Raw genomic sequence first — 22,768 nt, forward strand, 5'->3', positions numbered from 1 at the left:
GTTCAATTAGGATTAATAAATGCTGTACAAGTGTTATTCATGATTAGTTCATGTTAGTAAATGCATTAACTAATGAACTTTTTTGTAAAGTGTTACCACATATTTATGATGAATTTTATTAGAATTACTATTGAAAATGTATTTAGCAAATTGACATTAATTAGGTTTGGTTCTCTACTTGTGTTTTGATGATATGACTACATTTTCATGGCATGAATGTGTTTAATTAAAAAAAGAAGTTTAAATAACCTGCATTTTTATTGATTAATTGTTCAGATAGTCCACTTCTCAAATCTCTGTCTCTAGGAGCCTCCATAATTACTTTCAACATTAGACAAAATAATCCCTTACATATTTCTGAAGCAATGCATTTACTACAATATACACAAAATAACCAAATTCAAGTAAGAAAATTAAGCATAAAATACACATGAAACTAGATAACAGCTCTAAAAGTACATTTATCTTTGATTTCAAGAGTAATTTTTATTAACCGATACCCAATTTTACAACCTAAAATGACCCCTCCAAAGATCAAATGTAGAATTCAGATCCAATTGAGCGTATTTTCCAAACTATGCTTATAAAAGCTCGCACATCCACTCACTGTTCCTCTTTATAATGGTGAACTTATCTGATAATGACTCTACATGAACGATGTGTCAGTTTCACTTCCAGTTTTACAGACATAATAAAAGCACATACTTCAGTTTCTCACCCTGTAGGTCCTGAAAATAAAAGTAAAAACTGACGTGTGCAATAAAAATAGTGATTCAGTGATCAACATTAGGATGTCTTTAGTGGCATCTGTGGTTAATCTAATAATGCACGTTTGATTTACAATCAGGGGCGACGTAGTGGCGCAGTAGGTAGTGCTGTCGCCTCACAGCAAGAAGGTCGCTGGTTTGAGTCTCGGCTCTGTTGGCATTTCTGTGTGGAGTTTGCATGTTCTCCCTGCGTTCGCGTGGGTTTCCACGGAGTGCTCCGATTTCCCCCACAGTCCAAAGACATGCGGTACAGGTGAATTGAGTAGACTAAATTGTCTGTAGTGTATGCATGTATGTGTGAATGAGTGTGTGTGGATGTTTCCCAGAGATGGGTTGCAGCTGGAAGGGAATCCACTGCGTAAAAACTTGCTGGATAAGTTGGCAGTTCATTCTGCTGTGGCGACCTCGGATTAACAAAGGGACTAAGCCGACAAGAAAGTGAATTAAATGAATGATTTACAATCAGGGTAGTCACAGTGGCTCAGTGCGTAGCATGATCGTCACCGCAAGAAGGTCGCTGGTTCAAGCTCAGTTGGCATTTCTGAGTGGAGTTTGCATGTTCTCCCTGTGCTGGCGTGGGTTTCCTCCGGGTGCTCCGGTTTCCCCCACAATCCAAAGACATGCGGTACAGGTTAATTGGATGAACTAAATTGGCCCTAGTGTATGCAAGAGTGTGTGGGTGTTTCCCAGTGTTGGGTTGTGGCTGGAAGGGCATCCGTTGCGTAAAACATATGCTTGATAAGTTGGTGGTTCATTCCACTGTGGTGACCCCTGATTAATAAAGGAACTAAACAGAAAAGAAAATGAATGAATGAATGATTTACAATTGACGGTTCATTCCGCTGAGGCAGAAAGTAAGCGATTGATTTGATTTACAATCAAATACTGTTACGATTTTTAAAATATAGGCAAATGTACAGCTGAAGACAAAATCATTTTTATTATTTGTCAAATATTTATAAGTACTGTTAAACGAAGATTTTTTTCCCCTCAAGATTTTGTAACATGATACTTTTCTAGGTCTAACATCACATTCTAGGTTTAACAAAACTAATTTCCTGGTTAGGCGATGCAGTGGCGCAGTAGGTAGTGATGTCGCCTCACAGCAAGAAGGTCGCTGGTTCGAACCTCGGCTCAGTTGGCGTTTCTGTGTGTAGTTTGCATGTTCTCCCTGCCTTCGCGTGGGTTTCCTCCGGGTGCTCCGGTTTCCCCCACAGTCCAAAGACATGCGGTACAGGTAAATTGGGTAGGCTAAATTGTCCGTAGTGTATGAGTGTGTGTGTGAATGTGTCTGTGGATGTTTCCCAGAGATGGGTTGCGGCTGGAAGGGCATCAGCTGACTAAAAACTTGCTGGATAAGTTGGTGGTTCATTCCGTTGTGGCGACCCCGGATTAATAAAGGGACTAAGCCGACAAGAAAATGAATGAATTTCCTGGTCTTCGCATTGACAGTGCATTATTTTGCAAGATATTAATATTCAGCTTTAAGTGCAGTTTAAAGACTTAACTAGATTACTGTTAACTAAGGAAGTTAGACTAATTAAGCAGGCCATTGGGCAATGGTGATTTTATTCTCTAACTCAGTTCTTGTTTCTCAACCTTATTCCTGGAGGACCACCAGCACTGCATGGTTTGGATGTCTCTTTTGTCCACATGGAAAAGCTAGGTTGCTGCCGGCAGTGGTGTTAGTGAGACCAGCAGGGGGCGCTCAACCTGCAGTCTGTTAGAGTCCTAATGCCCCAGTATTTTGATGGGGACTCTATATTGCTTAGTGAGTGTGGTCCTTCAGATGGGATGTTAAACTGAGGTCCTGGTTCTCTGTGGTCGTTAAAAATCCCAGGATGTCCTTCGAGAAAAAAAAAAAAAAAAAAAAAAAAAAAAAAAAGAGTAGGAGTTTAACTCTGGCATTGTGGTTAAATCAGCTGGTGTGCGATCTGGCGCAAAATGGCTGCCATCACATCTTCAAGATGGATGAGAAGATCTCCCCCACACATCTATTACAGGTCTTTCAGGCTGCGTCCGAAACCGCCTACTACTCAGTAGGTACTGCATTTGAATTTAAACGTACTACTCGGCCGTTAGAAAACGACGTTCTATACAGTATGAATGTGAAAAGTTTGAATGGAATTCGGACGTACTACATCCGCCATTTTGTCATGGTCACGTGACCTACCTGCGTCAGTTGCGTCGCTTTACTTCCATTCATGAATTCTCTCGCGGGGCATCATGGGATACAACATGAATGGGATGCGCACTCCGGAATCTCGCCGGAAGTAGTAAGTCATCCGGGTACTTCTCGGATACTGATTTTCGAATTCTATGAATCCGGACATACTACTCGGCTCGCATACTGATTTTGGCGTACTATATAGTATGGAAGTATGCGGTTTCGGACGCAGCCTCAGTCTCTGCTAATGAGCTGATGATCTGAATCAGGTGTGTTTGGCTATGCAGAGCTGGTGGTCCTCCAGGAACGTGGTTGAGAAACACTCCTCTATCTAAAAATAAAACTTTCTCTTAAGGGGGCGAATAATATTGACCTTAAATGAATTGAAAGAAATATAAACAGCTTACGAAATCGAAACGTAATCGAATGTTCTTTAGAAGAAATAGTCATAGTACAATACTAATGTCCTTGGCATCGTTGTTTTCACAGAAGAGCTAATGATTTTGCCTTCAACTGAACATGAAGGTAATTAATAAATCACTGTAGAAAGTTGTGAACAATATTGTAGATCACAGGTCTCAAACTGGATTTCTGGAGGGCCGCAGCTCTGCACAGTTCTGCTCCATGCCTGATCAAACACAGCTGATCCAACCAGTCAAGGTGTTCAAGACTACTAGAGACTATTAAGCAGGTGTGAGTTGGAGGTGGTTGGAGCTAAACTGAGCAGAGCCAGGAATTGAGTTTGAGACCACTGCTGTGAATCAATAATAAAATGATTCATCCTGAGACTTTAAGTTCAACAGATGTTAAAAAGAATCAACAGGAAGGCAGAGGTATTGCAGGTCAGCTATAAAGACGTTCTGTGCAAAATGTATGCAAAAGTATTTCTGCTTTGAGGCGAGAGACTATTATCGGGGGAAAAAGTTCTGCAGAGGGATACAAAATGAACATTTACTGACTATTAACACACCCTTGAACACAAAAGAAGATAATTTGAAGAATGTTGAAAACCTGTAACCATTGACTTCCATAGTATTTGTCTTACCTATTATGGAAGTCAATGGTTACCAGTTTTCATCATTTTTCAAAATTTCTTTTTTTTTTGTGTTCAGGTTTTAAAACGAGTAAATGGTGAAGTAATTTACATTTTTTGTGTGTGAACGATCCCTTTTAACTCTCACCTCATGCTTAATGCAAATAAAACTCCTTTTTTTGGAGTGTAAAAGTAGTTCATGGCAACATATGAAGTATTTTAGTGTCCTAAAAATGGAGCAGAAGGTTTACAGTCTCTGTGTCAGTGCCTCCAGCTCCTCCTGCAGGCTGCGTCTGGTCTAGCAGATGTCTTTACGGTTGGATCTGTGGTTGATGTCTGTGCTGTATGCAGACTCCCAGTCTCTCTCAAACACGGCCTGTAGCTGCTCCTGCACTGTCGAACTTGCTGAAGCTGAAGTCTGGTTCACCACTAATGCAGAGCCGGCCGTGTTCACAAAGTAGTCCCCGGACCAGTTAGAGGTGCCTGCAAAGAATGGATAGGCATGTGAGTACCACAATACCAACGGTGTTTCTTTAAGTGCAATTAAAAAGATTACAATTTGAAGACAGAAAGTCATAGTAAGAATGAGGTATACCTATGTAAGCAACTTGATCTGTGACCATGTACTTGTTATGGTTCACTCTGGCGAAGGGGATTTTTTTCTGCTGAGCGTCTGAAGGCACTGTGAAAATTCTCTGTGTGGGGAAAAGGAGATTCATGAAATAATCAAAAGTGAGAGGAAGAGCATTTATTAACTTAACCAAAATAATTCTGTTACAAATCATTGAAAAAATGTAGAACTGTTTCAGAAAAATGACAACTGTTATAACTGAATAACAGGACTCGACAATGAGGACCAGGTCAGTGCTGCCTTGTCACTTGTTTAATTTGTCTGTGACTGTGTGTCAATTGAGTGCAAATGCTTCCACGCCTAGACGTTTGTTTCAGAACCGGTCTCGTTTTCCCAGTTAGTGCGGTTCGTTTGGCATATGTGAATCCTGCAACTGAATTCGGATCCGCGCCAAATCAATAGGTCTAAATGAGGTGGCCTCGGCTCAATTGAAACAAACTCTGGAGCGGATCGATTGTAGTGAGAAAGCAAAACGATCCAACAAACTAGGCTATATCACAGTGTATTATAGTTGTGCAATAGCCATATACAGTTGAAACCAGAAGTTTACATACACTCCAAAAAAAAAAGGAACATAAACCATTTTTTAAAAAATGTCTGATGGTGAATCATACAAAAAGATGACTATTTTAGGTCCGTTAGGATTACCTAAATTATTTACAATTGCTAAATGCCAGAAAAATAAGAGAATTTTGTTTTTTTTGAGAATTTTTTATTAATTTCTAGAAAGTCAAAAGTTACACACATTTCCTTGGTGTTATTTTAGCTTTGCTATTAAACTGTATAACTTTGGTCAAATATTTTGAAGATCCTTCCACAAGCTTCTCACAGTTTGCAGGAATTTTGGCCCATTCCTCCTGAAAGAATTGGTGTAACTGTGTCAGATTTGTAGGCTGTCTTGCTAGGGCAAGCTTTTACAACTCTGCCCACAAATTTTCTATAGGATTGAGATCAGGGCTTTGTGATGCCACTCCAAAACATTCACTGTGTTGACCTTTAAGCACATTTTAACTAATTTGGCAGTATGCTGAGGGTCATGGTCTGTTTGGTAGACCCATTTGTGGCCAAGTTTTAATTTCCTTGCTGATGTCTTTAGATGTTGCTTCAATATTTCTACATAACGTTCTTTCTTTATGCTGTGAAGTGGACCAGTCCCTCCTGCAGCAAAACAGCCCCACAACAGGATGCTGCTGCCCCCATACTTTACAGTTGGGATGGTGTATAGGCTTGTAAGTGTAACGGAGGCCAGCTAGTAGGTGCTGTGCAGGTACATTGGTGCCGTGACCCGGATGGGAGTGAGGTTTAGGGGGTGAGTGTAACGGAGGCCAGCTAGTAGCTGCTGTGCAGGTAAACCTCACTCCTCTGACCTCTAAAGGTGCTCTAGCGACAGTCGCTAAAGGCAATGGTCTTTAGCCTCCTTGTTAGAGCAACCGACTCCCATGCGGAAGGTCGCCGGTTCGATACCAGCTCGGAGCGGGTTGGGTGGCGTAGGACCGGTGAGGTTACATAAGCTTTCCCCTTTGTCTTCCAAATGTAACACAAGTCATTATGACCAAACAGTTCAATCTTAGTTCCATCAGGCCACATAACACATAAGATAAACTTATCAACCCTAAATATCTGTATGGTGGTGTGTATGGCATCTATCATGACACCTTTCACACATTACTACAAATGTGACTGCACTCACCACTTGAATGTCCAGCTGGTTTGTGTCCTGTAAGGAAGCAAGGGAGCGCAGGAAAGGGAACATGATTGGTTTGGTGCTGTTCCAGCAGCTGATCAGCAGACGCACACGAATCCTGCGCTCATAAGCCACACGCCGCAGCTCAGTGTCAATATCCATCCAGTACCTGATGGAAATAAGAGCGAAGCAGGGTTAGTCCAGCCAAAAATAATAATGTACTCAAATCCTTAAACTTGGGTCACCTGCAGCACAGTTGCACTATATGTTGGCGCACTGTCCACTAGGTTATGAGTGCTTGAGATTTCATTTCCAAACACAGTGAATCAAACACAGATTTGCCAGGGCTTGGGAAATACTCCGATCCTTTGAATCGCTTTAGTCATGTGACCTGGGTGCAGTAGGTAGTGCTGTTGCCTCACAGCAAGAAGGTCGCTGGTTCGATCCTCGGCTCAATTGGCGTTTCTGTGTGGAGTTTGCATGTTCTCATGCCTTTGTGTGGGTGTCCTCCGGGTGCTCTAGTTTCCCACACAGTCCAAAGACATGCGGTACAGGTGAACTGGGTAGGCTAAATTGTCCATTATGTATGAGTGTGTGTGTGTGTGAGTGTTTGTGGATGTTTCCCAGAGATGGGTTGTGGCTGGAAAGGCATCCGCTGGATAAGTTGGCGGTTCATTCCGCTGTGGCGACCCCAGATTAATAAAGGGACTAAGCCGACATGAACATGAATGAATATTATAAATTATGTTAATATTTTAAAATTATGTTTATAATTTATTATGCAATGATGAGCAAGCAATTTTTCACATTATTTCCTATAATATTTTTTTTCCTGGAGAAAGTCTGAAAACGGCAGCCAAAGGAGAGAATAATGTCAAATAATGTCCTGCCCCTTATAGACACTGCATTAGAAACACCTAGCACAAGCTGTAATTCGTTTTTTTTTTGTGATTTGAAGCAAAGATTATATAATAAACACATAAATACATATAAATGTTCATACATTAAAAAAGCTAATCTAAATATTAAAAAACCTTCAAGGATTTAAGATGCTGACTACCATTATATGCGTCGTAACAGGCTTGTGAAAAGGGTCCATGACTTGCCTAATTATCCTAACTTGCCTAATTAATCTAGTTAAGCCTTTAAATGTCACTTTAAGCTGAATACTAGTATCTTGAAAAACATCTAGTAAGAGATTATGTACTGTGATAATGGCAAAGATAAAAGTTTCCTCCATTAAACTCCCCAAAAATTCTCCCCATTAAACAGAACTTGGGAGAAAAAAATGTAAAAGAATTTAAAATGAGCAAGAGGGCTAATGATTCTGACTTCAACTGTGCTCAGATATGTGCTTTAATGCTGAATCACAGACCTCTTGCTTCTGGAGAACTCCATAGTGGGCAGATAGTTCATCACAGCGATGTAGACAAACTGCTGAGCATTAGCGATCACATCGAGGATAGACTGAAGATCTGGAGTCCGGCCTTCAGCACAGAGTGAAGGAGGAGAGCTCTGTGAAGGAGAAACACACAGCTCTTTAACCCTTGTGTGTTGCTCAAATCAACTACACTTTCCTTATGTTAGTGTCTGTTTCTGCCCCATTGACTTCCATTATAACACATATTTTGATGCCAAAGCCTTAACACCATATAATCATGCATTCTTCAGTCGCTTTGTTTTCATCCACTAATTTTTATGTGCATTTTGGATATGCGCATCAAAAACCGGTTGAAGGAAATGCCAAGATGCGCATCAATTTTGAAAAAATGCTGAAAAAACATATGCGCACACCTGAGTAGGATTAACTTCTTAATCGATAAGAAAAGATTCGCATAAACTACGATGGAAACACTTTTACTAAGCAAATTCCAGTATGCGCATTAAAAAAAAGGTCATGTGATTTTGTGATAAGAGATCATGTGATGATAGGACACTGTAAATCATCTGAAATGTTGTTTCGGCCATTCTAAAACGCCTCAACTGTTTCAGTGTTACTGTTATTATACTGTTAATGACCTGCAGAACTGTCGAGAGCATCTGTACTCTGCGTCCCACACCTTCAAACACCACCAGGTCATTGCATGTGTGCATTTGTCTTGTGAGGCGCAAGTCATTTATTAAATAAAGAAAAGATTCATGCAGCTTCTCCGACCACAGCGAATTACGTTTTACTTTTGATTTGATTTACTTTTGACCAGTTTATCAGGAAGTGACGATTTTGTTCTCTTTGACTCGTTGGATGGCAACGCTGCTTTATTCGCACGTCTTACTGTGTGTTCACACTGAAGGCGGCGAGAGCATCAAAGGTCGCTCTGGCTGCCCTGACGACAATGCTGTCTGCCTTCAGCTGCGGCAACGAGAGCATCAAAATTCGCTACATTGATCTCTAAATTGATACATTGATATTTAAAGGGGCCGTTGCAGCATATCATATCATATCAGTTACATTCCCAAATAAAACATGCTTTCTGCATGAAAATATCACTCACTTTTAACAATTCTTTTAATATGGATAATCAAGTTGCATGCTGTCTGGCTTTGCTCCACTTATCCAATGTGTACATATGTCTGAAATATCCTGAAGCAGCAATACTGTTTTGTACTGTCGCATGAGATTCTCGCTTCTTTAAAGATAAATATGTATGACATTAAAGCACATCAGTAACTCGCCAGTAATTTTTATTTAAGGTAAGTTCCTATAAGAAAATATTGCAAATAATTGGAAATCCGGCCACAATAATTAAACCCTTGGGAACAACTGTGGTCGGAACCAAAGTTCTTCTACATTCCGATTGGTTGCCGCCGAACTGCATCAAAGCTCATTACCTTAAAGTTAACTTGATTTCAACTCTCCTTGACGCTCACACTGGCAAAAATCGCACCCCGCTCCTCCTCGTCACCGGCTCCTATTAAAAATGAATGACTTCTGGCTACTTTGATGCTCTCACTGCTTTCGGTGTTAACGTTCAGTTACATGCAATATTCCAGTTTTGCGCATAAATTTAAATTTGCATTTTTGGATGGAAACATAACTAATGTCGGTGGTTTTCCTGGTTGGGAAGAGTTAAAATTAGTAATCTTCACCGTTGATAAGAGCTGCACAATTAATCATAAAAAAGATTGCGTTCTCGATTCCACCCCCTAGACGATCTTAATCCAGCATTTCTACCATTCTGCCAATCATATTTTCAAGTTCAGGAGAGAAGCAAAGGCGGCTGCACGAGTCTTTTCATTGTTTCACATACATTGCCCAGTGACATGGACACCTCCAAATGATGTTAAAAGAGTCACATACTGTACTTATAAGGTATAATTCACCTTAAAATCTCTTTTTTGACTTCATATAATGCTGTATTCACAGCCGGGAAATCACACGTGACGTGAGCTGCTGACTGCGGGCGCATCTACTTTAGTGAACAGAACCTGCATATGCTGTAAGTAACAGGTAATAAAGTTGTAAATAATATTCAGTTTGTGGCACAGAGTGATCGTTTAAGAGCCGCGCGCGAAGTAAGAACAGCACTTAGCAGTGAAAATGAAACCGAAAGCGTGCACGTCATTTAAATAATCATATCGAATTTTACAGTTATGATTGCGACAAGCATTTGATATGTTTTTTCTTTCATAGCGAACACATAGTTGTGCACGAAAATAAATGTTTACAGTGTCAGTTTAACTACTCTAGCCTATATAATGTTGATTTTACCAGTGAAACAAATGGTCTAATAATGTGATCAATGAAAGATTGCCAGCATATATCTCAAACATAACTCAACATCAGAATAATTATAAGTAGAATAGAATTATTTATAGAAACCAGGAGACCTACACATAATATTAATATCGTTGTTTTACCATATGTTTGAAAAAAAAAACAATAATCTCATATAATGCTTTATTTTACATATACAGAATTGTGAGATGTAAAATAAAGATCGTAAACTTTATTTTAAGCAAAAAAATAAATAAAAATTCGCGATTCTCATTTTAGCTAGAATCGTGCAGCTCTACGTTGATCATTAATTGGCACCATTAATCTTTTGGATAGGACACACACACACACACACACGCACACACACACACACACACACACACACACACACACACACACACACACACACACACACACACACACACACACACACACACACACACACACACACACACACACACACACACACACACACACACACACACACACACACACACACTTTCTATACTCCATATAAAAGCCAGAAACTACACTATTTTGCATTGCAACTGATGTTAAAAATTACAAATTTGACCTCTTCCCAACAGGCAAAACTGGCTTTGCAAACAAAAAACATCATTATTGTTCAGTTTTTAAAAATTATCAAAGCTTTTTTTCCCCAAAATATGTCAAAATAAGATTTATCACCAAAAATCATTTCATTTTCTGAAACACAGAGAAAATTGTGGCCAAATATAGACTGAAAATCACCCGGAGTGGATGAAAACATCCCCGACTGCACACAAGGGTTAACTTCCCCAAAACACCAAAGAAAACTGCAACTGCTAGTGTAAACGACACCGCATTAAGGAACAACATAAACCACAAAAAACTCCAAAGGCACTGACAGGAATACAGACAGTGTTACAGTAAATCCTAATAGGCTGGATGGTCTTACTGATAGATAGACGCTAGCACTGGTCCCGTTGAGCGACAGCTGCATTGGTGTGTCCTTATTATACAGGGTGGAGTATTTGTTAGGCCAGTGTGCAGGAACGGTCTTGGTCTGATTCAGGTACCAGTAAGCCTCAAAGATCTTCCCAAGATCCTCAGCAAGACAGCTGCAGTCATACACAACTGCGCCCAACTCCTTCACCTGTGCACATGAAACGGACACAACAGCACTATAACGTGGAGAATGTTTACTACAGTGCTAAAGTACACTCAAGTGTCTTTGATTGCAGATACAGTAATACAGTGAAACTTTTACAATTTCACATAATTGCTTTTGTTTTAATATATTTAACAATTATTCTGATGACAAGGTTGTTTTTTCTTTATTTTAAAGGAAAAAGAAGCTAATTGTATTTAAAGGTATTGATTAAATACAACACTAACATCTACCTAACCATGCGGCATTTAAAGGTTACATGACTGACCTGTGTTAGTGACCTCCAGTCCATATTTGCGCTTCCGATGTAAATGTGCTTCTTATCCACGATCCAGAACTTGGTATGCAGCACACCTGTTGTCAACTCTCGCATGTTCACCATCCGCACATCAGCTCCTGCAGGAAGCAAAACATCATCCATATGCCATTCTGAAAGTGTTTTTTTTTTAAATGATAAGGTGCATCCCAAATCGCATACTTGTATTAATTATACTACAAAATGGCATAGAATAGTGCATAAGAAGTGCATTTATACTGAAATATTATTTTTATTATAAAAGAATAATTGCACTTCAAATGTTAAAATGACGCACCTATTCAATGGTTAAAAATAAGTGTGTAATGTTGGACACTTTGTGCACTCAAAGGTATACATATACTAGGCTGTTGAGTGTGTATATGCATAAGTACACAGTGACACTTTACATTAATGTTCAATTCATGTATTTACATGAACATGAACAATACTAACATGAACAATACTTGTTGTACAGTATTTATTAATCATAGTTCAACATTTATGCATGTAATTTAATGCATTATTAAAAACTATAGTTGTGCTTGTTAACTTTAGTTAATGCACTGTGAATTAACATGAACTATTTGTAACACTTTGGTTTAAGTGTTAATTCTCACTATTAACCAGTGGTTTTTTACCTCCCTATTATTAAAATATTGGCGGTTTATTATTACTTAATAAATGTATTATTATGAATAAGCATCAAAATAGGTGGCGTAGTTTGAGGCAAAAGTCATAGTTAATGGTTTATTGTGTAACTCTCTACTTTAAGTAACAGTACCCACTATTAACTACTGGGTTATTACAAGGACCAGAGAGAATCTGCAGACATTTTTTGCTATTTCTGCGCAGAATATTGTAAAAAATCTGTGAATTTATGTGGAATGATTTTGGGTGGATCATAACTAAAAACTTAATATGTTAAATAAAATTAAAAACAACAATGCAAATCCTATAGATCCATTAAGTAAACAAAGCAAGGCTCTCATATAATATATCTACCAAATATCTACTAAAAAGACAGACATTATTACTTCACAAACTGTATTGTAAGTCATATGAACATTTAGTCAGTAATTCATTCATTCATTTTCTTGTCGGCTTAGTCCCTTTATAAATCCGGGGTCGCCACAGCGGAATGAACCACCAACTTTTCCAGCACATTTTTATGCAGCGGATGCCCTTCCAGCTGCAACCCATCTCTGGGAAACATTTAGTCAGTAATATTACTGAAATTTATTTATAAACTAAATAAATGTAAATTTACACACATTTACACACAACTAAATAAATAAACTCAATGAACATAAACATCTGCAGATTTTGGCACATGCAGATTCCACGTGGGCCTTGTTATTACCTGTTTATTAATAAAAAATTATAAAAAAGTACTTATAAAGTATGATCTTATTCTACATCACTAATCCCACACAATACCCAAACCCCAACTACTACCTTAATAACTATTAACAAGCAGCAAATTAGGATTTAAATAAGCAAAAAGTCTTAGTTAAACATTTGTTAAAAGAAAAAAAGTGTACCTTAAAATAAAATATATAACCATTAATATTACCAAAGATGAACCAATACTGTAATAAACCTATTAATAATATGAATTTATATTAATTTAAATAATATGAAATACAAACAAAAATAATTCTTCATTGTTTGTTCATGTTAGTTAATACATTAATTAATGCAATGTTAATGTTAAGTACTATCATTTATAGCAATGTACTATTATTTTGGTAGCACTTTACAATAACGTTGTATTAGTTATTATTATTTAATACATTTACAAGCATTAACAACCAATGAAAAATACATTTATTACAGTATTTGTTTATGCAAGTTAATGAAAATACAATTATTTATTGTTAGGTTATGTTAACTCAGTGCACTAACGTGAATTCGGATGTTACTAATGCATTAGCAAACGTTGAGCTATGAATAATAAATCCTGTACATGCATTGTTCATAATTAGTTGATGTTAGTAAACATTACCTAACGAAACCTTATTTAAAAGTGTGAACGTTATTTTAACGTGACATTAAATACCACAACTTCATACATAAGCTGCGTTCCAAATCGCATACTTATGCACTATTCTACGCCATTTTGTAGTATAAATAGTGTAAGTAGTGTGTTCACACTGAAAACTCTAAAAATAATAAGTGCACTTTAATTACTCGGGTGATGCACTCATTCAGGCGATAAAATGAAGTGTGTAATGATGGACACTTCACGCACTCAACGACCGCAGGTTTGCTTACGTAGCGGAAGGGGCGGAGCTATCTGACACACAAGTTGGATAACTATTTATTTTGGATGGTGAAAGCAAAATTCTCCTGCGAGAGTGATTATAGCGCCTCCCGATGGTGAATGCGGTTATACTCACGGCAGGTATTATTTGATAATTCGGTCGTTTATTTCACTGATTTGGCAACCGTCAAACGTCATTAGGGAAACGGTTTGAATTTCCGCTTAGTAAAAAAACATTAGTGTGCCATTTGGGACGACACTACATACATACACTATCCTGTTGACTGTTTAAGTGCATAAGTACATAGTGCATGAGTGCATAGTGTATAGTGTGCATTTGGAACGCAGCTTACCGTAGGAGCTGAGGAAGTTGATGTCCTCCATAGGTTTTTTATCTGCTGGTTTATCGACAGCAATTCGAACATACGCTTTGCTTGAGAGCTGCCCTAATTTCTTCAGAATCTGCTGCCCCTATTGGACGAACGCATCACTTGGGTAAGTCACTAATGCCATGCATTATTCAATAATAATTCAGAGAACTTCCCATCAGACCTGATTAGCGGTGGGCTCTTGTGTGTGTGTGTCAGAGTTGGTGAGAGTCCAGTAGAAGGAGGCGATGTCCAGACTGGACTGGGTAGCAGAAATGAGGTTCAGCCAGGCATCGTAAATGGACTGATGGACAGAGGAGTTAAACACCATACCCTCGGGGATGCTCTCCACTAAGACAATCCTACAGACCACTATTATTAGACTCAGAAATCCATGGTTTGTAAAAAAACAAGTGCTGGATTTGAGTAAATATGACACAGGCTAGTGTAATTAATGGTCAGGTGGGCAACTGTACTGTACCTGCAGGGGTCCGTGCAGGTTTCTCTGATTAGCACGCGCTCCTGCTGTACAGATGATTTGGTGGAGGAGGATTTGGCCATTGGAACAAGCAGCGTTTGGAGTGACAGGAGGATCAACAAGACTGTGGTTATACAGGTGAGGACGATCAGACACCTGTAATACTAAACACAGAGGAGATACAGGAGGTATTTTGCTGAAAGCTGAAACTTTACAGACACATTCTGGAGACAGTAAAGGCTTATCTTACATCTGGTAAAATGGGTAAAATAGGTGCCCTTCAATACCTTCTGTGAGCCGTGATGTCCTTCTCCTCTGCTCAGCTCCACATCAACCATCTTAAGCAAAATGTCCAAGAAAAAACAATCATGGATAATCAAACAGATATATTTACATTTGTGAATTACTGCGTATGCGATTCTCAAACAATGCATACATTTAAACAGCATGACAGTGTAGTATGTCTGACTGGAAAAGATACACTTGAGTCGGAGCATTCGTATTAAGCAAAAGCTTTACTTTTCTGCTTTCGTCAAAACTGCCAGAACCATCTCAACATACATTCGTACTACGGAGTCCCCATTGTTTTAAATACAAAACTGCAAACATAAATATATCACAGAAAGAATCACAACTCATTTAAATGAAGAAATAAATACTTGTTGAAGATACATATCAGTCAAAAAAATTGAATTCAGCAAGATATTTACCCCTTTTTTTTATTTAGAAGAGAAAATAATGACAGAAGGGGGGGAAAGAACTGAGCGGTTGTCATATGAGTTACAAAATCAAGTCCTAATCAGGGTTCAACGCTAAGGATTTTTTCTACTGGCCCGATCGGACCAGTGGTTAAGACTTTTACTTGCCCAGCCAATATTTCCACTGTCCCTACCAAAAAAATGTTAATAGCTATTTCTTAGCCACAAATTTAAAAACAGAAAAATGTGTCAAAATGTTTGTAAATATAGAATTTAAAATTTTAAAAAATGTTAATAAATGTACAATGAGCAAGATTCAAAGTGTTTTGCAAACAAAAGCAGCAAAATGTGCAGGCATTTTATTGCAAACCAAAGATGGCTTGACTGCCAAACTGACGTCAAACTGTACAAAACATGGACAAGTAGTCACAGGCAAATTAAACTTTAGCGACAGGGCATCAGTGGCCCAATCGGGCCAGTAGCAATTCTGTCTACTGTCCCGAGCATCTTACATACTGGCCCCGGGCCATCGGGCAGTCCTTATTGTTGAGCCCTGCTAATACATTTGAAGTACATTATCACAAATTGTTTATAATGACATAATCAGTCCATTTTTGCCAGTACTTGTTGCACTTTTTTAATCAAATCTTAGGTTGAAAGTCAGTCTCTCCATATAGTGTATTTCCTTTACAATTCCTATCCAATGAGCCCTTGTTGGAGGATCAGCCTGAAGCCATTTTTGAGTTATGGCTTTTCTGCTACTTACCAAAAGGATTTGAATTAAGTATTTGTTAACAGTTGGAATAATTTCTGGTATTTTCCCAAGGTATAATGTAATAAATTAATAGTTTAATTCTTCTCCAGTTATCTTTTTATTTCAGTCATTATTTCATACCAGACATGTATTTTTGAACCAAATAAATGTGAAAATGTTTAGCCATTAAGGTTCCACATTGTCTCCAACAAGGGCCCAAACTTTCAACACCTGTACGCAATGAAGACAGTTTAAGAGTTAAGAAGAACCTCATCAGATTTTTCCATCCAAACTCTCTCCAAGCTCTCGAGTTTGTGTTTTTTGCATGTGCGACACACATATCTGTCCAGTCTTCCTCTGTTATTTGTTGGTTTGACTCTCTACCATTTTTGTTTTATGGAATTTGATGAATGAGTCTTATTGTTTTGTATGCATTCATATCATTTAGAGACCAGTTTTTTGTTTTCTTCTTTTATGTGTGCGTCCAAAAAAACTGTGATCAAATTAAAAATCATCCTTAAATTTATTATCATTTTTTTGTTATTTATTAAAAAATCTCTAACTTTCAAGTATCTGTAAAAATCCGGCTTGTCTTGGCCAAATGTATCTGATAAGATCTGATAACTCATGAAATGTCCGTTAGAGGTCACTGAACTGAATGATGTGATTCCTAAGATTAAATAAAAAAAAAAAAAAAAAATATATATATATATATATATATATATATATATTGCTCACAATGGCTGCATTTTTTTCTTAATTTATTTATTGCAATATTAAATAACTTTTTATTATTATTTTCTTGAATGTAGCTTAAAACTGTATTATTAATTCTTATGGTTTAAGACTGTATTTTAAGCATAATTGGTCTTCAGTGTCACATAATCCTTCAAATATGGTAGTATCATGATCTGCTCCAGTAACTATGTTATTATTAATATTGTTGTTGTCAGTTTAGGAAAATTATACAATATCATTTATTATCATTACATTATATTACATTATCAATACATTATCATTCAAATATCATTCTCAGTACTAAAATAATAGTAAAAATAGTAAATAGTAAAAATAGTAATAGTAAATAATAGTAAAAATGTATTTACTTTTATTCATCACAATATATTGTTAAAGCGTCAAAGTAAATACATTTATGGCATCACAAAAATGTTTTAAACTTCCTTTTTATCAAAGAATCCTAAAAAAAGTAATCCTTTCACCACATTATTGACTAGGAGGCTTATTCTCCTTAAGTGGAAACAAACATCTCCACCTTCAAATAACACAGTGGTGTCCAAACTCTGTCCTGGAGGGCCGTTGTCCTGCTGAGTTTAGCTCCAACTTGCTTCAACACACCTGCCAGGAGGTTTGTAGTATACCTAGAACAAGCTTGATTAGGTGGTTCAGGTGTGTTTGAATAGGGCTGGAGCTAAACTCTCCAGGACACCGGCCCCCCAGGACCGAGTTTGGACACCCCTGATATCACAGATGGATAAAATAAAATAAAAAATTAGTGTTTAAAACTGGAAAAATTAGGTTTTCATTAGGAAGGTCTTTAAAATCACTTTACAACAGATGGAAAACTTTGTTGAACTACATCAACACTATTGATCTTAAAGCATAAAAAGAATAATGCCAATATTATCATTTATTTATTTTTTACATTTACTGTCTTATTTAATTACATAGTTTTTATCAGTCATTATTTCTTGGTTGTGAAAAAGCAGATCAGTATGTTACTTATCTTTTTATGTATATGATATCTACACAAATTTTTTATAAATACATTTGGTAAAAAAGTAAAAAATAAAATAAAAAAGTACAACAGATCCCAGTTTCCAGGATAGTATGAAGCAAGACATAAAACATTTTCAGCACTGATCAATTTACAAATCATAATTATTGCTATTATACCAATAATAATGGATCATAACAGAACAGCAAATCCTCACACTACACTGATTTCTGGAGGATCATGTGACACTGAAGACTGAAGTAATGATGAAGCAAATTCAGCTTTGAATCACAGGAATAAATTAAACTTGAAACTACATTCAACAACAAAACAGCTTTTTAAATTCACAATAATATTTCACAATTTGACAGCATTTTTCTGTATTTTTAATCAAATAAATGCAGCCTTGGTGAGCAGAATTGCTTTTTAAAGCATAAATAAATCATAATAAATCCAAACTTTTGACTAATAGTGTATAACCTACCTTTTCGTATGGTATATCAGACTTCATTCTGTCAAAAGTCAGCAGCACATTCGGAAGAAATAAAAAAGGCAATCCTAAAAAAACACAAGAAGAGTCCGTTTAGCTGTGTTCATGTAGCATGTAGACTGTGTGGTGAACATTTGTGCACATTCATGTATGCCGCCGCTCATTGTTCCCTCATGTGTCCAGCATTTGTATAGACACAGGCCCTTTTTGCCAGCTCATTATCCAAAAAGAGCCAGACGTCAGCATTAGTGGCTAACAACCTGGTGACTGAGCCGCGGGTCTTGATGAGCTTGGCAAATCTCTCACATGCATTCTGGCAAGTCATCTGACTTAAAAGTGGAAGTGCTTTTGAAGATGGAAGGAGAATGAAGAAATGCAGATGCTGAGCAGGTTGAGAGAGTCACATGACAGGCTTCCTGACAGTAACGTGATGGTGCTTTCTGGAGGAAATGCAAGAAATTGAACTTTCATTTATCATGTGTGAATGGCTGCGCTGTGTTCAACCCATTTTAGGATGGGTTACGCTACTGTATCATTCATATTTAATGCATGAATTTTAAAGGAAACATGATGGAAAAACAAGACACGGCATGCATATCAACATGATCAAATCTTTACTGAACAAACCTGTTGCATGCACACAATCTACTGCATTCCTTCGGTCGTCTGACTGACAGTTTAGTTGTGTGTTTTTCTGATGTGAAATGTATTTATTTATGTTTTAATGCCATATCAGCAGCACTGGCTATCTTCATAGCAAAACCTATATCAAGTATACAATATATAACAGAAATCCATCCTTTTTAAACAGTTCCTTTAAAATATTTCCTGAATAAAAATGTTCGCTTATGTCATTTGAGTTTAAAGTTTTAATAATCCCCTTGGGGCAATTCAATCTGACACGGTGGTGCATCACGTATAACAAGAATGACACACTTAATAAAAATAAACAGCTTAACATCAAGTACACAAACAAATACGGAAAGAAAATATGATAACAATAATGATAAAACAATTCAATATATATATATATATATAATTAATTAGTTAATAATACTAAATAATAATCCATTGATCAAAAATACACACTATATTTTATCATCTAAATATTCTTTCACAAATCACAAATAGGTTTTTTCTAATGTGAATAATTACTTTTACTGTTTTTTAATCAAGGAAACATAAGAATTGAGTTCATATTACTAATATTTCATGATTTACTAGTATGAAGCAACTTGTGTTTACTTTTTGTAATAAAAATAAATATCTTTACTTTATTGCATTGAGTTTTGATAAAAAAATTTTTATATTATATTATATTACTATATTATTTTATTACAATATTTACTATATTACTGGAATCTATAGGTGTATGCAGGTCTGCTACAGTCATAAATCTAGACCCTTTTAATGTGGTGGTGCCATTGGCCCATGAACATTTCCTGCTTGGTATCAAACTATTTCATACCTGTAATAAGAGACAATTTAACGATAACCTAACATTAAAACAGCTATCCTAACATCATTTATCAATATGCAGATCTTTTTTTAAATTTCTGAAGCTATGGAAATTAAAAAAGTAAAACAGGAAATACATTAGGGCCATTGTTATTGATTAAATGCCTCAAAATGGTCTATGATTTGCATGAAATGTCAGAGTAGAAATGAGTAGAAAGGTAAAAGTAGCATTTTCATATATCATACGATCCTGTGTAATATTTACCTCGAAACCTCAATCAAATAAATTTTCAGTCAACGTATAAATAATGTGAGTGTCTTTCTGCACCATTCTATATTATATAATTCAAAAATTATATATCAAAGATGATTCTAAAAAATGACTTTTTAAATTATTTTGTCCAAATAAGCTTTCAGGACAGGTTTAAAAAACATTTTTAAACTGACAATTTTTTAAGGACAAATGCATTTGAAATTCTTTTAAAAAGTTAAAAACTTGTGGCTTTTAATATAATTGAAGATGCTATCACAAAAATATCATTGTAACATGGAAAGAGTAACTTAGTTCGAATTAAATTAGTGAAATCTTTTGTAAATGTAAGAATTAAGTTTCATATTTTAATATTTAATAATATGAAGCAACTGGTGTTTACTTTTTGTAGCAAAAATAATATTCATTTTATTGCATCGCAGTTCAGATTTTTAAAATTAATTTAAGACATACTAATGGAATCTGTAGTGTAGATATATTCAGGTCTGTTAAAGTCATAAAATTTGTGATTTGCATGAAATTTTGAAGTAGAAAAGAGAAAGTAGGATAAAAATACAAAATCAAACAAAAAGTGGTCAGGGGTAGCTTAATTAATGTGTCAGTGCTCTTTGGGTAAGGAATTCATCAGAATAAACAACAAAAATAAGTCCAAGGCACTCAAAAAATGTGGAAAAAATATTTAAAAGCCTTTATTGACATGCCTATTCCTTAAAACATTGTTCCTTGTTTTCATATAAAACACGATCAAGTCTTTGTATTATTTATTATTGTATTGTGTGTATTATTTACCTCGAAAACTCTCCTTTTGGGGAACATATAAATAATTGCAAGCTACAGACGGTTTCTGAATCAGCCTATACAAAACAAGTCATAAATTATATATTAAATATGATTTTAAACAAATAAATCTTTTTAAAATTAATCTGTCTAAATAAGCTTTCACGTTTTAAAAGAAATGTTTTATAACCCTTTATGCAATAATATAAGGGTTAATAAGGACAAAGAAGTTTGAAACTTGTTAAATAAATTGTTAACATGAGTCTTTGGATAAAAGTGAATATGCAATAACCAGAATATCATTGCAACTTTATTGAATGAATAGTTCTGATCTGAACCTGACGTGTTTCGGTTTAATTCTTTAACATTTGTACTCAAACATTACAAACGCACTTCTTAAACCCTGTCACACTGTAGTATCGTATGTAAATTGACTGATAAACTGAATATTTAACCCTGTGAGCTGGTAACCCAGATAAAATAACGTTAGCGTCTTTGGGACGCGCCTATGTAACGTTAGGTAATGCTCGTTAGAGTTTGACACGCAACCCCAGTCTATTTTTGTTATCGTTAGTGTACTGTACATCTAACAAAACACACGTTCATACTTGACACATACTGAATGTCCAAGCACAACTCTTTTGTCAACATAACACAAACGTAAAGAAGGCAAATGTGTAGAAAAGCAACAACAACGTTAACGTTACCTGTGATCAATCCGCTTCTAATATGTAACAAAGCAAACCATCCCGTCTGAGGCACTGCGGTATCTCTGCTGTCAATGAGCTCTATTTACACACGAGAACAAGGACTCTCTGTTGAAAACAACGAGGTGTATGTTCGTAAACACTGAGTACTTCACTGTTTGCAGAGTAAACTACTGTCCTACTTCAGTTACTAGCGAGTGCACCGACCGACTGTAAGATCACGTGACCGCGTTTCAACTAACCTATGAGGGAACTCCATGACCGTGACGTAGGTGGTAGGAATTCACTTCAGTGTGATCACGGTTTGTTTACGTTGCTGAATATGTATAATTCTCGTATTATTAGCAGCTTTTTTGATTAATATTACCTTCTGATTCAGTACATTTAAGTTCGAAGCACATAATATGACATTAGCAGCACTGCTTAAGCTAAACTACGCTGCTAAATATATACATTTTTAAAATAGGCTAGGTCTACTAACAGTAACAGGCTACTAAAACTAGAATAGCTAACTAATTTTACAATTAGGAGCTAATTATGTTATATAACTTTTTATTTAGGCTATTCGGCTATTTCATTTCAATGTTAACTAACGTTAGACCTAATATAAATTATAGTACTATTTATTTTTTAGTTTTTGTAAAGATAAGTTGAATTATCACATATAATTGTTCATGTAAAGTTTATGTAAGAAGCTAAAAAGTTTTGAAAATACTCGTTTTTTAAAGGTAAATTTCTTGCACAAAACGTTAATTTTAGACCATTCATTCATTCATTTTCCATCGGCTTAGTCCTTCCAAACTCCACACAGAAATGACAACTGACCCAGTTCGAACAAGTGACCTTCTTGCTGTGAGGTAAAAGTGCTAACCACTGAGCCACAGTGTCGCCTGATTTTCATTCATTCATTCATTTTCTTTTCGGCTTAGTCCCTTTATTAATCTGGAGTCGCCACAGCGGAATGAACTTATCCAGCAGATGTTTTTACGCAGCGGATGCCCTTCCAGCTGCAACCCATCTCTGGGAAACATCCATACACACTCATTCACTACGGACAATCTAGCCTGCCCAATTCACCTGTACCGCATGTCTGTGGACTGTGGGGGAAACCGGAGCACCCGGAGGAAACCCACGCAAACGCAAGAGAAGATGCAAACTCCACACAGAAACACCAACTGACCCAGCCGAGACTCGAACCAGCGACCTTCTTGCAGTGAGGCGACTACCTACTGCGCCACTGCGTCGCCTGATTTTTGGACCATAAAAATTAAATCAATCCACTAAGCCGAATGGTCATACCAGAAAAACAGAGAGGGGTCTGGCT

The 22,768-nt window shown here is 36.6% G+C and overlaps 1 protein-coding gene across 6 annotated transcripts; it reads right to left on the bottom strand.

Moving 5' to 3' along the window:
- Nucleotides 1-1,684: 1,684 nt before the first annotated feature.
- pld3 (phospholipase D family member 3) lies at nt 1,685-21,656 on the bottom strand. Of its 6 annotated transcripts, XR_012393854.1 has the most exons (15): nt 21,445-21,656; nt 18,226-18,299; nt 14,842-14,892; nt 14,558-14,718; nt 14,261-14,438; nt 14,062-14,179; nt 11,416-11,543; nt 10,935-11,132; nt 7,658-7,797; nt 6,289-6,451; nt 4,563-4,662; nt 4,003-4,450; nt 3,243-3,958; nt 1,872-2,373; nt 1,685-1,825 (listed from the first exon to the last, which is right to left on the bottom strand). XR_012393854.1 is itself a non-coding variant. In XM_003200490.7 (12 exons), the coding sequence occupies exons 2-12, from the start codon at nt 18,250-18,252 to the stop codon at nt 4,266-4,268; spliced, it is 1,449 nt and encodes a 482-aa protein (XP_003200538.1). In that variant the 5' UTR covers nt 18,253-18,299; nt 21,445-21,656; the 3' UTR covers nt 1,685-4,265. The 6 variants fall into 6 exon arrangements, 1 of the variants encoding a protein (XP_003200538.1); XR_012393852.1 differs by having other exon boundaries at nt 3,243-4,450; XR_012393851.1 differs by having other exon boundaries at nt 1,685-2,373; nt 3,243-4,450.
- Between the last annotated feature and the right edge of the window lie 1,112 nt (nt 21,657-22,768).

This window comes from Danio rerio, chromosome 18, assembly GCF_049306965.1.
Source record: "Danio rerio strain Tuebingen ecotype United States chromosome 18, GRCz12tu, whole genome shotgun sequence".
In the NCBI taxonomy this organism is placed as follows: Eukaryota; Metazoa; Chordata; class Actinopteri; order Cypriniformes; family Danionidae; genus Danio; species Danio rerio.